This window comes from Lissotriton helveticus, chromosome 7 (genome assembly GCF_964261635.1).
Source record: "Lissotriton helveticus chromosome 7, aLisHel1.1, whole genome shotgun sequence".
Lineage (NCBI taxonomy): Eukaryota > Metazoa > Chordata > Amphibia > Caudata > Salamandridae > Lissotriton > Lissotriton helveticus.
Genome location: NC_136068.1, coordinates 1817981206 through 1817997694, shown reverse-complemented (window position 1 = coordinate 1817997694; position 16489 = coordinate 1817981206). Strand labels below are relative to the sequence as shown.

General features: G+C 45.7%; 1 protein-coding gene across 1 annotated transcript in view; it reads left to right on the top strand.

The window, feature by feature from the left end:
• Positions 1-16489, top strand: part of LOC144770800 (phospholipase A2 inhibitor and Ly6/PLAUR domain-containing protein-like) — a 172299-nt gene that overhangs the window by 111825 nt on the left and 43985 nt on the right. The window contains exon 4 of the mRNA XM_078655559.1: positions 4650-4796. Within this exon, the coding sequence (XP_078511685.1) occupies positions 4650-4796 (147 nt within the window). The remainder of the gene's footprint in view (positions 1-4649; positions 4797-16489) is intronic.

The window sequence follows — 16489 nt, the reverse complement described above, 5'->3', positions numbered from 1 at the left end:
GCATACTGGCATCAATTCACTATTCTAAAATCACATCTACATACCTTGCAGATGTGTATTAAAGTATACAGATGCGGAGTTTAGTTAGGTAAACCAATACGTCCCTATATTTGTACACTTTGTCGATATTTTGTCCATGACATTTAGTGAGCATGTCCTTCAGATTGCAGAATATTGTGGAGTAAGTTGGAACACCCATGGATCACCGGTTGTGGCCCTATGTGTCTTCCATATTCTCAAGCCTGCCATACAGTTAGAGTGTTATAGCATGCATGCACTATTGCCTAACTCTACACATTCTTGCAACAAACTTTGCTCAGCCTATTTCACCCACACCTTTGACCCCCACCAGACGTATGACCAGTTGTTGTACACAAGCCAACACCACCTGCCTTGCATGAGAGACAACAGGGAATCCATCAATCAATCAGCACTATCACCCCCAGGGGTATTTGGGAACTCATCTCAAGCACATCTCATCTCAAGCACAAAGATGCCATAAGGCCAAGACTGTGTCCGCTCAAGGTCTGAAAATGTGAATCCTGAGAGCAGGTACCGTGTGAAACATAACATAAGAACAACATTTTTACTTTACATTGAATCAGCCCAACTTAAATTCAATTCATTGTGCAGGCACTAGTGAGTTCTTTTGATAGAACCACCCCTCCAGTAGGCGCGTGTTGCTGCTACATTGCTGAGGCAACCGTACCTTAAGCAGGTGCTTCTTGACATGATCGTGAGAGCCTGCACTGCAGCAATGTGCAACCATTTACACCCTGGCAGAAGCTTTTCTGTAGTAGAGCTAAAGCAGGGACAATGCTGAGGCAACCACACCTCCATCAGGGGTGTCCCCTACTATAGCTAACACTGGGGCAATGTTGAGGCAACCACACCTCCATCGGTGCTTCCCCTAGTATAGCTAACACTGGGCCAATGTTGAGGCAGCCACGCCTCAAGCAGCTGTTTATCTCTACTAGAGCTAACTCAGGGGCAAGCTGAGGCAACAACACCTCCAGGAGGTGCTTCCCCTACTACAGGTAACACGGGGGCAATGCTGAGGCAACCACACCTCCATCAGGGGCGTCCCCTACTATAGCTAACACTGGGCCAATGTTGAGGCAGCCACGCCTCAAGCAGCTGTTTATCTCTACTAGAGCTAACTCAGGGGCAAGCTGAGGCAACAACACCTCCAGGAGGTGCTTCCCCTACTACAGGTAACACGGGGGCAATGCTGAGGCAACCACACCTCCATCAGGGGCGTCCCCTACTATAGCTAACACTGGGCCAATGTTGAGGCAGCCACGCCTCAAGCAGCTGTTTATCTCTACTAGAGCTAACTCAGGGGCAAGCTGAGGCAACAACACCTCCAGGAGGTGCTTCCCCTACTACAGGTAACACAGTGGCAATGTTGGTTGAGGCAACCCCACCTCAATCAGGTGCTTCCACTATAGCTATCACTGGGGCAATGTTGAGGCAACCATGCCTTAAGCAGCTGTTTATCTCTACTAGAGCTAACTCAGGGGCAATGCTGAGGCAACAACACCTCCAGGAGGCGCTTCCCCTACTACAGGTAACACGGAGCAATGCTGAGGCAACCACACCTCCATCAGGGGCGTCCCCTACTATAGCTAACACTGGGCCAATGTTGAGGCAGCCACGCCTCAAGCAGCTGTTTATCTCTACTAGAGCTAACTCAGGGGCAAGCTGAGGCAACAACACCTCCAGGAGGCGCTTCCCCTACTACAGGTAACACGGAGCAATGTTGAGGCAACCACACCTCAATCAGGTGCTTCCACTATAGCTATCACTGGGGCAATGTTGAGGCAACCATGCCTTAAGCAGCTGTTTATCTCTACTAGAGCTAACTCAGGGGCAATGCTGAGGCAACAACACCTCCAGGAGGCGCTTCCCCTACTACAGGTAACACGGAGCAATGTTGAGGCAACCACACCTCCATCAGGTGCTTCTCTACTAGAGCTAATTCAGGGGCAATGCTGAGACAACAACTCTTCAAGCAGCTGTTTCTTGATATAACAGAGAGCTAGTGCGGGATCAATGCTGAGGCAACCAGACCTCAAGCAGGTGCTTCACTGTTCTAGAGGTAATGCAGATGCAATCACATCTCCAAGAGGTGCTTCACTGTGCTATGGATAATTTAGGGGGAGTGCTGAGGCAACAACACCTTAAGCAAGCTTCTCCTTGATATGACAGCAAGACCTATCGTAGGAACAATGCTGAGGCGCCAAACCTCCAGCAGATGCTTCTCGCTGTTGCAGTGAGACCGACTGTGGAGCTATGCTGAGGGAATCACAACCTTATCTGTATTAGAGATAATGCAAGGGCAGTGAAAGGCAACCACAAGTCCAGGAGATACTTCTCTCTAATAGTGTTAACGCAGAGGTATTGCTGAGGCAAACACACCTCCAGGAGGTGCTTCTATATGCTTGAGATAATGCAAGGATAGTGCTGAGGCACCACACCTCCAACATGTGCATCTCTCTACCAGAGCTAACGCACGGGCAAGGCTGAGGAAACCATGCATCAAGGAGGTGCTTCTTGGCATGATAGCGAGAGCTAATGCAGGAGCAATGCTGGGCCACCAAACCTCCAGAATGTGCTTCTCCCTACTAGGTTTGCTCACCACGCCACCTCAGTTTGGACCCAGCCATACGCAAATCATTCTTGACCCTATTCCTTGTGGGAACAGTCCAGCCCGAACTGCCAAGCCAGGTCCTCCCTGGACCGGAAACAAAGCTTCACCCCTCATCAGCCATGTGAGCTTGAATCTGGTGGCACAGTGAGCACAGGACCCACTTCTGGGACATACCCTTCCCACTCATAAGCATCAAAAGCAAAAGGAGGCAATGATAGATGGAATGCTGCACAATGCAACACAAATATCTGGGTTTAATCCATTGTTCTTTTGCTCTTCACGCCACCCAAGTTTGGACCTAGCTCATGGAAATCCATCTTGACCCTGCTCTTCATGGGAACGGCACTAGATTCAAGCTAGCCTGGCTGATAAGGGGTGATGCCATGAAACTGGTCCCAGGATGCTTGTTTCCGGTCCAGGGAGGACCTGACCTGGCAGTTCAGTCTGGACTGTTTTCATTAAGAGCAGGCTCAAGACTGATTTGCATATGGCTCGGTCCAAACTGGGGTGGCGGAGTGGGCAAAAGAACGATGGATTAAACTCAGATATTTGTGTCTGGGGGTGAATGTTTGCATTGTTCAGCATTCTGTCGCTAATTTGTTCCTTTTGCTCTTCACACATTGAGAGCATATGCTGAGCCAACCAAGTCTCAAGCAGGTGCTTCTCGCTACTAGAGATAATGCTGAACCAATCACATCTCACGCAGGTCACTGCTGAGCCAATCACACCTCATGCAGGTGCTTCTTGGTACCCCTGCGGGAACAATGCTGAGGCAACTATATCTCCAACAAATGTTGCACCAACATCATTCCACACTTCTAGGAGCTTCACTGGTTCCCCATACACAAACACACTCAATTCAAGCTGCTCACTCACACATGCAAAGCACTACACACCATAGACCCCACCTTCCTCAACAGCCGCAAACTATTCTACCAACCTCCTAGGCATCCCCACTCACCCGGACACTCACTAGCACAGGTGTCGCTAATACACAAAGACAGAGGAGGAGCTTGCACCTTCTACTATATCTCCCCCAAAGTATTGAGCAACCTTCCACAGCACACCAGAGCCTCCTCATAACTTCTTGGGTTCCTCAAGAAGCTGAAGAACTGGCTTTTTTCCTCACAGAAATCCATCCACTGCCCCAAAAGAACCACCTAGGTGATGCCTATCTCACAGCACACTACCGTGGACCCTTATGTGGCGCTGCACCTATACACTATTTTCGCACTGCATGCTGTCCTTTACTGCAGCTTGGAAGAACAATCACATTTGGACTTTGCTGTTTTTCCTTTGTACCCCTCCCTGCATGCACCCCCTAGCAACGGCCCTACAAGCAACACTAAGGTCAAACGTAAACATTCTGTGCCTGTTCCCTCGCTATGTCCCTTACTATGACCCTCTCAGAACACTGCCCCTCTAGCACTGCCTAGACATCCAAGAGCATGCCACTGTTCAGCTGATGGAGCCAGTCCAGTATGTGCAAATAAAGGCCCACTTGAGCCCACTGATTGTGCACAAAAACAGCAATTAAGGCGTGTCAGGGGGCAGCACCCATTGACCCCTGCACACACCCCGCCCGCCCCCTCTGCAGACTCTTACAACAACAACAAATGGCTGATAATTTTCTCTTAGAAAGGAGGCAACTTGAACTATAAAGGCAGTAGCAGAAAGACAGGATTGAGCCAGCACTAATGTCCCTCTTTACTTCCTGTAATTTCAACTCCTTCCCCTTCACCTCTCAGCAGCAAATATGCAACTGTTCAGAGTTCAACTAATAGATAACATCAGGTGTCAGGGAGTGTGTGATGTCACTTCCGCCTGCCCTCCCATGCTGTTGAATGAACACCCCTGGCTCTGCTCTGCATGTACAATCCCCCACTGTACCCTGTTCACCCTCATATGTGCATTGGAAGGCCTTAAAGGGCCTGCCCTGCATTCTCTCTCAGCACCCAAACGTAGGGGCCTTCTAACGCCTTCTGTCTGTCAGCAGTGCCCCCCGCGCCAGAGACACAGGAGAATGGAGTCGTTTGCCGGTCCTGCTACGCAGCCGATGCGTCCTACTGCGACACAAAGGCGGAATTAAAGTGCACAGGCTCGGAGAACAAGTGTGCACGGTTCTCCATGACCTCCACAAAAGGTATTTTACAGTTGATGTGTGTTCTGTGTGTGTGTGTGTCTCCCCCAAGTTTTTAGAGTGCATATGTGTGACATTTTCATGGTTTCGGGGGACATATGAGCAGGCCATTCATAACAGCATTATAGGCCCCGGGGCACAGCAGCACACAACCACTCAAAGGAATAAAAATGTTAAACGGAAAATTAGTGTTAAATACTGGTCTGCATGTGGCCCCAGGGGCTTAACACAGGCCCCCACAGCCCAAGCGGTGCGGGGGGGGGCCTAGCTCCAAGGGGCCCCCTTGGCACTGAACTCTGGCCGGGAGAGCTCCCGATTGAGTCCGGAAGAGGCCCCCCTAAGTACCGTGCAGGGAGGCCCCTCATTTTTCGTTACGCCAGTGTGTGGCCCCAATGCTCGTGGGCCCCCGGGCAACCTCCCAGCTTGCCCATACATTAAGATGGCACTTGTAGTGGTCAAAATTAGCAAAGGGGCTGCTTTTTTGGGTGAGAAAGGTTGGTGGAATCTAAGACAACTGGTGAAAATGTCTAAAGATCAGGCTATGTTAGTTAGTAGAGTTAAAAATAGTATAAGTTCAGAGAAATGCGGATGGACACATTGGTTGCAATCCGAGGACGAGAAAAGTACCCCAATTAGCAGTAATGATAACTTGGAATCTGTTAATAATTCATCCATTCCTTCTTTCAGTCGAAGTGGCAGATTTAGAAGGGCTCCTGCTAGGTACAACAAATTTATTACATATTGATTATAATAATTTAGAAGAGCTCCTATTAGGTACAATGAATTTAATACATATTGATTACATTAATTTCGTTTATTTTTATGGAAAAGGGGAAGGTGATGTAGTGGTGATGTAATTAGATCAAGAATGTTTTGTATGTAATAGGGAATGTTTACTATGTAATAAGAATGTAATGTTTGAATGTATGGAGTCTTCTTGGGCTTGCAGCAGTTGTGAGAAATTCACCGGAAATTATTACACACTTGAACGTTGGATTTAGATATAAATTAATCTAACTGGCTTGTGGATATAATTTTTCGTGCTACTTTGGTCGTATCCTGTGATTCTGAAGTCTTTTTCAAAGAAATCGTGGAGTCATGGTAGGATTGGGACGGAAGAATGGATGTGAAATGCTTTTCCTAAAGACTAATTAACTGACTTATTGCAGCCGGAGGCTTTGTTGCGCTGTCTGAAGACTTTACTTTCATGCACATATGCTGCGATAAAAGCGATCCCCGCATGTAAAAGTCTACGATTACTGGTATGCGCTGTTGGTTTTTCATTGCGATCTTTTGAAAATAATCAAACCACGTGCTTTACCTGTGTGCCTTGTGACGCGCAGTGGCCTTCCTGAAAAGTCACGCTCGGTATACAGAACGCTCCTACGCCAGAACATTGGACTCTGCGAGAAGACGTTCGGCTGCTTAAACGTGCCGTGAACCATCCGGCTAAATGTCATAGAACGTGCGGCATTTTGAACTCGGCATTTTACATTTTGCACTTCGATCCTCAAATTACATTGCGTGTTTCCTCTGCATTTGGAATGTTTTATAAATAACAAACAGGGTAAATTTGGATTCATCGATCAAGTCAGTCATTCAAGTAAGACACTTTTGAACTTGTTTTTGAGATCCATTTGGTTCGTTTCTTCAGCAAAGGAACTGGTTACTTCATTCGTCTTGAAGATTTATTTACTCCTTCGGTGACACGCACACCTTAATAGAAGCATGTCGTAAATTACTTCATTTCTGCACACACATGCATTAATATATGTGTGTCTCCAGCGGTTTGTTTAGGACTTTTGTGACTATTCCTTTTAATCAAGTATTCTAGAAATACTCTTAACCTTTTGGCCATAATGTCCTCAGTTCGGGAAGTAACACAACCACCCCCATTCTTGGATAAACCAGGAAAACCAGTAATGTTGTGGGCGGAATGGTTTGGGTTATTTCAAAACCACTTAATAACTATAGATGTTGCAGAATATTTTCCACCCCGTAAATTTGCATTATTATTTGGTAGCCTTGTCCTAAATACTCTAACTCGGTCACACCAAATTTGCATTTGTCTTCCCTTACTGTCATGCCACCTTCTCCTAAAACAGATAGAACTTTTCTCAACAAAGTACTGTGTTCCTCTAGATTTTTTGCAAAAATCAAAATGTCGTCCAAATATGCCTGCACCCCGTTCAGATCTTTAAACAACGTATCCATAAGTCTCTGAAAGACAGTGACCGCCGATGCTAACCCGAAAGGAAGCCTTAGAAATGTAAAGCTCCAAACGGGGTAACAAAGGTTGTCAGCTCTTGAGATTCTTTAGACAAGGGAATCTGATGGTAAGCAGGCTTTAAATCTTTTAAAGAAAATCATTTTGCCCCACCTCAGTTTGCTAACAATTCGTGTATCCTGGGGAGGGGATGACAGTCTACTTTAATATTTTTTTTTTAGACCCCTGAGGTCCACACACAACCTAATCTCGTTATTCTTTTTTCGAGCAACGACAATGGGGGTGACATTGGTTGGACTCTGTGGGCTGAATAATCTCATGAGAACACAAATCATCAAGCATTTTCTTTAACTCACCTCTCACGCTTAAAGGTACGGGTCAGGCATTATGTGCCACAGGAGATGCATCAGGTAACAGCCTAATCCTGTGTTCTACACCTTTCACCAAACCTATTTTATCATTAAAAACATTTTTGAACTCTCTTATCAAATCCATACGATCAATTTTTGATTCTTCTATGTAACAAATAGGCAATTTTCTTACTTTTATGGGATTCTCATCACCAGGTACCAAATACAGGCCCATTTTTGCAAGGTCTTACCAACCTACGATGTTTTTACCCTTAATTGCCACGTACATTTTGTACAAATTGTTCTTATTAACACTTGTAAGTTACCCATGAAAAATTCCAACATGTCAATATCCTTTTCTCCAAATGCCTTAGGGCTCAGATCTGTTTCTACCAAGCAAAAATTCTTTACTCCACTTTTCATAAAAAGTAGAGTCTCGAAGTATAGTGATGGGAGAACCCGAGTCTGCCATAACTTGTAGTTCAACACCATTAATGGTAGACTCACATAAAGGACCTTTAATCTGTAATGGCTCTTCATCAGAATCAAGAGTCAAGAAAAGGTTGTCCAGCGATTCTGAACACTCATCCATGTCAATACTATTTACTTTCACAAATTTCTTTTGAAACCTACAAACCTTCTGAAAATGTCCAATTTTCTTACAAATAGAACGTTTGCTCAAATCTGTACAGCCCTTAAATTTCCCAATATGAAATTTTGAACCACACCTGTAGCAAACATTTTGTGTTTTCGTCTGTACAGATTTCAATACTTTGTCCTTGGAACCAACTGCATATAAGCCTTCTTCATAACAATCTTCAGAAATGGAGTTTGCCTTAGAAGTTGAATCCAACATCATAACCTTAGTAGAAATGACAGATCTTTCAATACTCAGAGCTAAATCTTTAACTTCTGAAAGTGTGGGATTTTTACAGCTAAGGATCCTTTCCTTAATTTTAGGTGATGCACAATTAAATACGAATTGGTCCCTGATGTAATTATCTAAAAGTGGACCAAAATCACATAAAATTGCTAAGACACTCAATGCAGAAATATATTCCTCAACCTTTTCATCCTCCTTCTGTTTTCTTTTCTAGAAATTATGCCGCTGTAACATAATATTAGGAGATTCTTCAAATTGTTTCTTTAATCTAGCAATAGCTTCAAGGTAAACATTCCATTGACCATCCCCAGATTGCCTAGAAGGAGGTGGAATTGGTGTCAGACTGTTAAAAATACGTTGAGCCGCTAAACCAATGCTACCAAATAATAATGCAAATTTACGGGGTGGAGAATATTCTGCAGCATCTATAGCTATTAAGTGGTTTTGAAATAACCCAAACCATTCCGCCCACAACATTACTGTTTTTCCTGGTTTATCCAAGAATGGGGGTGATTGTGTTACTTCTCGAACTGAGGACATTATGGCCAAAAGGTTGAGAGTATTACTAGAATACTTGATTAAAATGAATAGTCACAAAAGTACTAAACAAACCGCTGAAGACACACTTATATTAATGTATGTGTGTGCAGAAATGAAGTAATTTAAGGCACGCTTCTATTAAGGTGTGCGTGTCACCGAAGGAGTAAATAAATCTTCAAGACGAATGAAGTAACCAGATCCTTTGCTGAAGAAACGACCCAAATGGATCTCAAAACCAAGTTCAAAAGTGTCTTACTTGAACTAATGACTTGATCGATGAATAATCCAATTTTACCCTGTTCGTTATTTATAAAACAATCCAAAGGCAGAGGAAAAACGCACTGTAATTTGAGGATAGAAGTGCAAAATGTAAAATGCCAAATTCAAAATGGCAGCACGTTCTTTGACGTTCAGCCGGATGGTTCACAGCACGTTTAAGCAGCCAAACGTCTTCTCACAGAGTCCAATGTTCCGGCGTAGAAGCGTTCTGTATACCAAACGTGACTTTTCAGGAAAGCCACGGCGCGTCACAAGGCACACAGGTAATGCACGTGGTTTGATTATTTTCAAAATATCGCAATGAAAAACCAACAGCGCATACCAGTAATCCTAGACTTTTACATGCGGCAATCGCTTTTAACAAAGCATACTCTAATGAAAGAAAAGTCTTCAGACAGCGCAACAAAGCCTCCGGCTACAATCAATCAGTTAATTAGTCTTTAGGAAAAGCATTTCGCATCCATTCTTCCGGCCCAATCCTACCGTGACTCCACGATTTCTTTGAAAAAGACTTTAGTGTCACAAGATATGGCCAGAGTAGTGCAAAAAATTATATCCACAAGCCAGTTCGATGAATTTATATCCAATTCCAAATGTTCAAGTGTGTAATAATGTCCGGTGAATTTCTCACAACTACTGCAAGCCCAAAACTGCTGCGTGGGTCGGTGGGTTAAGTAGTAAATCCCGATCGTTCCCAAATTGTAGTGGTCAACTGGATGGATACTCAGGAGACTTCTTAAGTTGAATAAAGCATATTTATTGCAAAGTTCTTCACCCACGAAAGGAGTGCCTCTTCAGCCTGAAGCTCGATAAGCAACTGAAGCAGCTCACCGAACTCCAAGCCCAAGAAGACTCCATACATTCAAAACATTACATTTTTTTACATAGTAAACATTCCCTATTACATACAAAACATTCTTGATCTAATTACATCACAACTACAGCACTGCTTATGAGTGACACTCAATGACCAAATGTGTGACACGTAGAGTGACACTTTCTCACAAGTTAAACCAAGAAGTGAAGTGGAAGGAAAGAGATCAATAGCAGAAGTCACACCTCTTTGAGCAATCAGAAGCTCTAAAAAGATCTTGAAACTGTTGCAAAACACCTGAACTAGAAGTTCACTGACCTACTGCCCCTTCCTAAGATGATTGTACAATCTGAAAACATTAACATATGGCCAGTCTGTTGGCTTGACAAATGTGACAACCCAAATGTGGCGATTGTCGCTGATGCCAGCGTGACTTGAACCTTCATGGTGGTGACAAATATTTATTCTGTTTTAAAAGTAATGAAAGGGTGTGTTACCAGCTGGGTTATGGAGTTGGCCTTTTAAAATTCACAATAAATTGGTTGGTAGTTACAGTCTAACTGTGAATTACTGAACATATATAATCTCAAAGCACGTTTTATATATTAAATACTATCTCTGCATATTTTGTGACCACTTAGCTTATACTGCGGGTAATACAATGTTCAAGGCATGTGAGCTGTAGACCACATGCTTTGCATACTCCTGTTGGGTCGAGATGTTTGAAGTTTGTTTTTCTTTGAAAAATTATTTTCCAGTCAAGAGGTAGGTGACTCCTCCTTTCGGTGATAGTGCACATGGGCATCGACTCCATTGTTAGATTTTCTTTTGCCACATTCAAGTTCGCATGTGAATTGCGGCCCTCCGGTTTCGGTTTCCCTCGGTGCACAAGACACTCACCCTCGACTGTATTGTTTTCAATCGCGTATCCAATGCTCCGCGTATAATATTTACTTCTAAAAATCCCTCTTTCGATCGGGAAGCTTGTGGAAGGCCGTCCGGTCTACCCGCATCGGTCCGCCTGGCAGTCGATTGAACGGAATCCATTCAAATTCTGCCTTCGATGACAAGCAAAGTTTCCGCTCACCGACTCACACAAAGTGTGCAACCTGTGCTTGTCTCTGGAGCACAGTGAACAGTAATGCAACACGTGCAAGGCTTTCCGCTCCAAGAAGACGCTTCGCCACCGTCGGACTTAACGTTGCGACATGCAGAGCCAACACGCACGTTTCATTCCGGACCTCTTCGGAGAGGATTCGGAACAAGAAGCCGAAGATGTCATGGGAGATGAAGAACGGGATCCCATCTCCGACTACAGCTCTGAGTGGTATGACGAAATCCCACAAGGGCAGCGTACCATGAGTACAAATCCTCCCTTTCCCCAAAGTCCACCTCAGTCCAAGAAGATGGCTCTGGTCCAACCCCCACCTCCGGGCCACGGTCGGCACCGAGAACATGTTTCTGATGCCCTGTCCTCCGGCTCAGCACCAAAACACACCCAAAAGCCTTCCGGCTCCGAGCCCAGCCGCCTGAAAATAGGATCCGATCTAAAACCTTCGGGAGCGAAGTTGAAGTCAGGCTCTGGCCCACCCCCTTCGACGCCGAAAACACTTTCGGATCCGAAATCATTAGGATCCAAAACCTCAGCACCAAATCCATCGGCAGCACAACTTTCAGCACCGAAACAATTGGACGTGCCGATTCCATCTTAAGATTACATTTTGATTCTCCTCCGACCAAACCAGATCCGAAACAGGGACAGTTGTATACCATCCAACTACTGGACATTTCACCACAAAATTGACCCTGAAAAGGAAACCTGAGACAGAGGAGACCTACCACATTCCTTTAAAGAGGAAGAATGTCGGGACTCCTCCTCCCCTTCCATCTCCTTCTTCTCCTTAGCCTCAATCTTTAATGATTTCACCTGAGCACTCACCACCACATACACCCGAAGATCAGGGTGATGGGGATGGGGATGGAGACAATGGACCATTACTCCCAGACCCATGGGCAGATTATAATACTGACTCTCCCACAGGAAATGACCCTGACCTGTACCCTACCAAGCCCTCTCCACTGGATGACAGCGTAGCTTACCTAGAACTGCTGGGTAGAGCTGCCAACTAACAGGGTGTACAGCTGCACAAAGAATCCCTTGAAGAGGATTTCCATTTTGGCACACAAAAGTCATTGCTCACACTCCCCATGCTCAAGTGTATGATCAGGCATGTTGATGATAATATTTAATGACCCCTTCAGGGACTGCATCCTTACCCCCAGGGTAGATAAAAAGTACAAGCCAGTACCATCTGACCCAGCGTACAAAATGGGACATTTACCATTGTCCTAAAAGGGACAACTCCCAAACTACAGGAGATGCTCTACCCCAAATAAAGAATCTAAGCTTCTTGACGCTTCGGGGAAAAGGGTAGCCTCTCAGGCAGCAAACGTCTGGCGCATCTCTAACACGCAAGCGCTTCTCGCAAAGTATGACAGGGCTCATTGGGATGAGATGGAGCACTTGCTTCAATTGCTGCCCGATGACCATAAATCTAAAGCATAAGACCTAGTGCGGGATGGACAACTCATTTCAAATAATGCATTCAGGTGCTCCCTAGAAGCTGCAGACACTGCTGCTAGAGCTGTAAACACCAGCGTCCTTTTAAGAAGGCACGCCTGGCTACGTATCTCAGGTTTTAAACCTGAGGTTCAGACTTCCATACTGAACACACCCTTTGACAAAAAATACCTCTTTGACCCGGTGGTAGATTCCTCACTGGAAAAAATGAAGAAAGACACTGAAGCGGTCAAATCCATGGGAGGCCTTCAACTAATACAAGCATGTGGTTCCTTTCAGCGCTTCTTCTACCGCGGAGCATCCAAAAATACCTCCTCAGAGACCACCACGTACAAGGGCAACAACTAACCCTCTGCCTCTAAGGGTTACTTCAGAGGGGGTTACAGAGGCAACAACGGCAAAGGTAGAGGCTCAAATACACGCACATCCCCCTCCAATACAAAGCAATGACTTCCCTACATCCCCAAGACAATTAAACACCTGTCGTGGGCGACTTTCAGATTCCCTACCCATCTGGCAGTCCATAACAACAGACAAGTGGGTACTAGGAATGATCTGTTCTGGTTACTGCCTGGAGTTCACCAACAATCCTCCAAATATTCCCCCAAGGCCACACAAACTCTCCCGATCACCTACACCTCCTCAAACATGAGTTTCAGTCTCCAGTCTCTCCTTCTAAAAGGGGCTATAGAGCCCATACCACTCCAACACTATGGGTTGGGCGTGTACTCCTTTTACTTTCTAATATGAAAAAAAGACGGTTCTCTCAGAACTGAATCTTTACATACAGTCAGGCCATTTTCACATGGTAACACTTCAACAAGTGCTACCATTTCTGCAAAAGGGCGACTTTCTGTCTACTCTGGGCATAAAGGACACCTATTTCCATATTCCAATCCATCCAGCTCATGCCAAATTTCTCAGATTTGTGATAGCGGGTCAGCATTACCAGTTCAACGTACTCCCGTTCAGCGTCACCACAGCCCCCAGAGTTTTCACAAAGTGTCTGGCGGTAGACACTGCTCCCCGGAGAAGACAACACATCCAGGTCTTCCCCTACTTGGACGACTGGCTTATCAAAGTCAGTACATCTCCAAAATGTCTCCAGCACACTCCCAGAACAATTTAGTTACTCCATCAACTGGGATTCACAGCTAAAATCACATCTCCAGCCTGCCTATACTCAAAACTACCTAGGAGCCACTTTTAACACTCAAAAGGTTCTGGCGTATCCCCTAACAGCAAGAATTCGCAACATTCAGATTTTAGTTCTTCAGTTTCAATCCAATCACTCTCTTCCAGCTCGGGTGTATATGCAACTACTGGGAATGAAGGCATCTTGCATCATGATCGTTCCCCATGCCTGGAATGCTTAGCGAGTCAGTGGAACCAATCACAGGGTCTGTTAACCGATCTAGCGTTGGTAAGCGGCTGTACTCATTGTTCTCTGCAGTGGTGGAACACACACAATTTATCAAAAGGACAGCCCTTCATAGACCCAGGTCCATAGATAGTACTATCAGCGGACGTGTCACTCACTGGCTGGGGAGCTCATCTTCAGCACCCCACAGTGCAAGGTTTATGGAGCCAATAGCAAAAGTTGCTCCACATCATTCATCTAGAGATGCTTGCAATCTTTCTAGCTCTCAAGGTATTTCAAACTCACCTGGTTGGCAAAACTGTTTAAGTTCGTACCAATTAAATGACAGCTATGTATTACATACAAAAACAGGGGGGGACCCTATCTCCAACTGTCCCACTTATCCCAAGACATCTGTAGGTGGACCATTCACCACAAAATCTATCTCCTATAGGAACACCTCCCAGGAGTGAACAACAAGATTGCAGACCTCCTCAGAAGGCAGAGGCATCATATACACAAATGGGAACTTCACCCTCAGGTTCTCCTCCCATACTTCCAAAGTTGGGGAGTCCCTCACAAAGATCTGGTTTCAACACACCAAAATGCAAAATGCCAAAGCTTCGCCTCCAGGAACCCACACCGGCTCTCCAAGGGCAATGCATTATGAATGATCTGGTCAGGGATTTTTGCCTACGCTTTTCCGCCTCGCTCACTCATTCCATAAGTGGTTCAGAAGCTCAGGCAAACATCCCTCACACTGATTCTAGTAGCTCCTGTGAGATGTTGGCCTGGTATATGATGTCCACTATTCTAGTGGGCACCTTGCACCAGTCCAATCGACCCTTATTGATGGTAGGTTATAAAGTCAACCTTATAGAAAGCTACCCTAGGGGTAGCTGTGGAGAGCAGCCTTCAGGCTAAGACTTGGAGATGAGTTAAGCACGATGTTTTACCATTTATAATCTCTTGAGTACGAAATAAAAGCATACCACACAAGGTATGTATCAAATATATATGTATTTATTCTAAAGACAACCCCTCTGGACTCTTTATGAGGTCATTGGTAAACGTACAACACAAGGAACCTAATTAGCATACGATAAGTTGCACAGTATACGTTTTGACCTAGGGACCTCACAAACCATATACTAAAATAGTGGTATAAGAACCACGTGAGGAATAGAAAGCAGGCTTAGGGCCTGGGGAATCGCTGGGGCTTCTAGGAACAACCAAAGGTTAGGATATAGGAGCCCCACGGGAGACGGGTGCAGTGTCTAAACACAGCCATGGGTTACCATTGACTTTCTATGGGGAACGAACAAGCTACCATTTTAAAGATTAAGGGTACAAGGAGGTGAACTGCGATGGAACCCTTTTAGACTAGGACACTTGGAGAGTCAACACCCACGGGAGCACCAGAGTACTCGTGTTACCTCACCCAGGGAAACCGGGTGCATAGGTGTCTTTTCGTGTCGGGTTTTGTTGCCGATTCCAATGGAGACCTGCGAAGAAGTGCTGCAGGTGACCAGAGGAAAAGTGTCCGGGTGGATCCAAGGGTGGATCAGCGATGTGAAGAACCTGAAAGCAGAGGATACAGAGTCTGGGCCATTAGCCAGTGACCAGGGCGGCGATAGGAAGATGCCACCGGATATCGGGTGATTTCAGGTGAAAAGGTGAAGTTTGTCTCTTCGGCCACAAGGACCAGGAGGTGCTCACGACAACCAGGAGCTGGATTCGAGCAGTCCCAAAAAGGGTCTAGTTGACTGTGGTGCCGGTATCCGGATTGGACCTAACAAGCCTTAGCAAACGCAATCCACACAAGATGTTGAGATTGACTTCGTTGCAGACCAGCAAGGCCTGGGACGCTTCTCCTTTGCAGGAAAGCTGGAGGAAACTTGGAGCAACCAGGAAAGCAAAGTAGTTTTAAGAGTGGTCTTCCTGGGGGCTCACTAGCTAATGGACTAGGAACTGCGAAGATGTGTCGAGCTGAAATGCACAAAGCAGACCCACGGAACACTCGTGCAGTGTGGGCCTCTGAACTTCAGTGCAAAAGGTGCTCAGGGCTGGGGCTTCAAGCACCCCAATGCACAACTTCGGGATACCTCGGGAAGTTGATGCAGGTAGCAAAATGCAGGATCTCCAGGAGTTCCGGTCCCACGTTTCTCGTGTCCGCCATGCATCTCAATTTTGCTGGGAGCAAAGGTCCGGGTCAGAGATGTATGGAAGTCTATGTCCTGTGTTGTAGATTCTTCGGGGTCCGGTGGGAGCCTCAAAAATGCAGACTGGCAAAGATGCTGTTGGTGCCTGTTTGAACAGGGTGGTCACTCCTTGACCACAAGGGAGATTTCTTCTGTCTTCCAGTCAAAATGGAATATCGAAGGTCCAGCATATATGTTGCAGAGTTACGTCCAGGGTAATCTAAAGTCTTAGGGATAGGGGTTCTATACTTATAGTATGTTTAGGGGTTGGACTAACATTAATGTCCCTCCTATGGGTGGACCTGGGGAGGGGGTGGTTACACCCCTTTCCCTTTGTCCAATTTCGCGCCAGAGCTGAGGCTGAGTGCCCCAGCAACCGGTTTGAACTGGGAAATGCATGGAGCACCTTGTGTGCCCCAGGCAGTGTCTGAAAAGCATTCACTGAATGCAACCCACCCTGC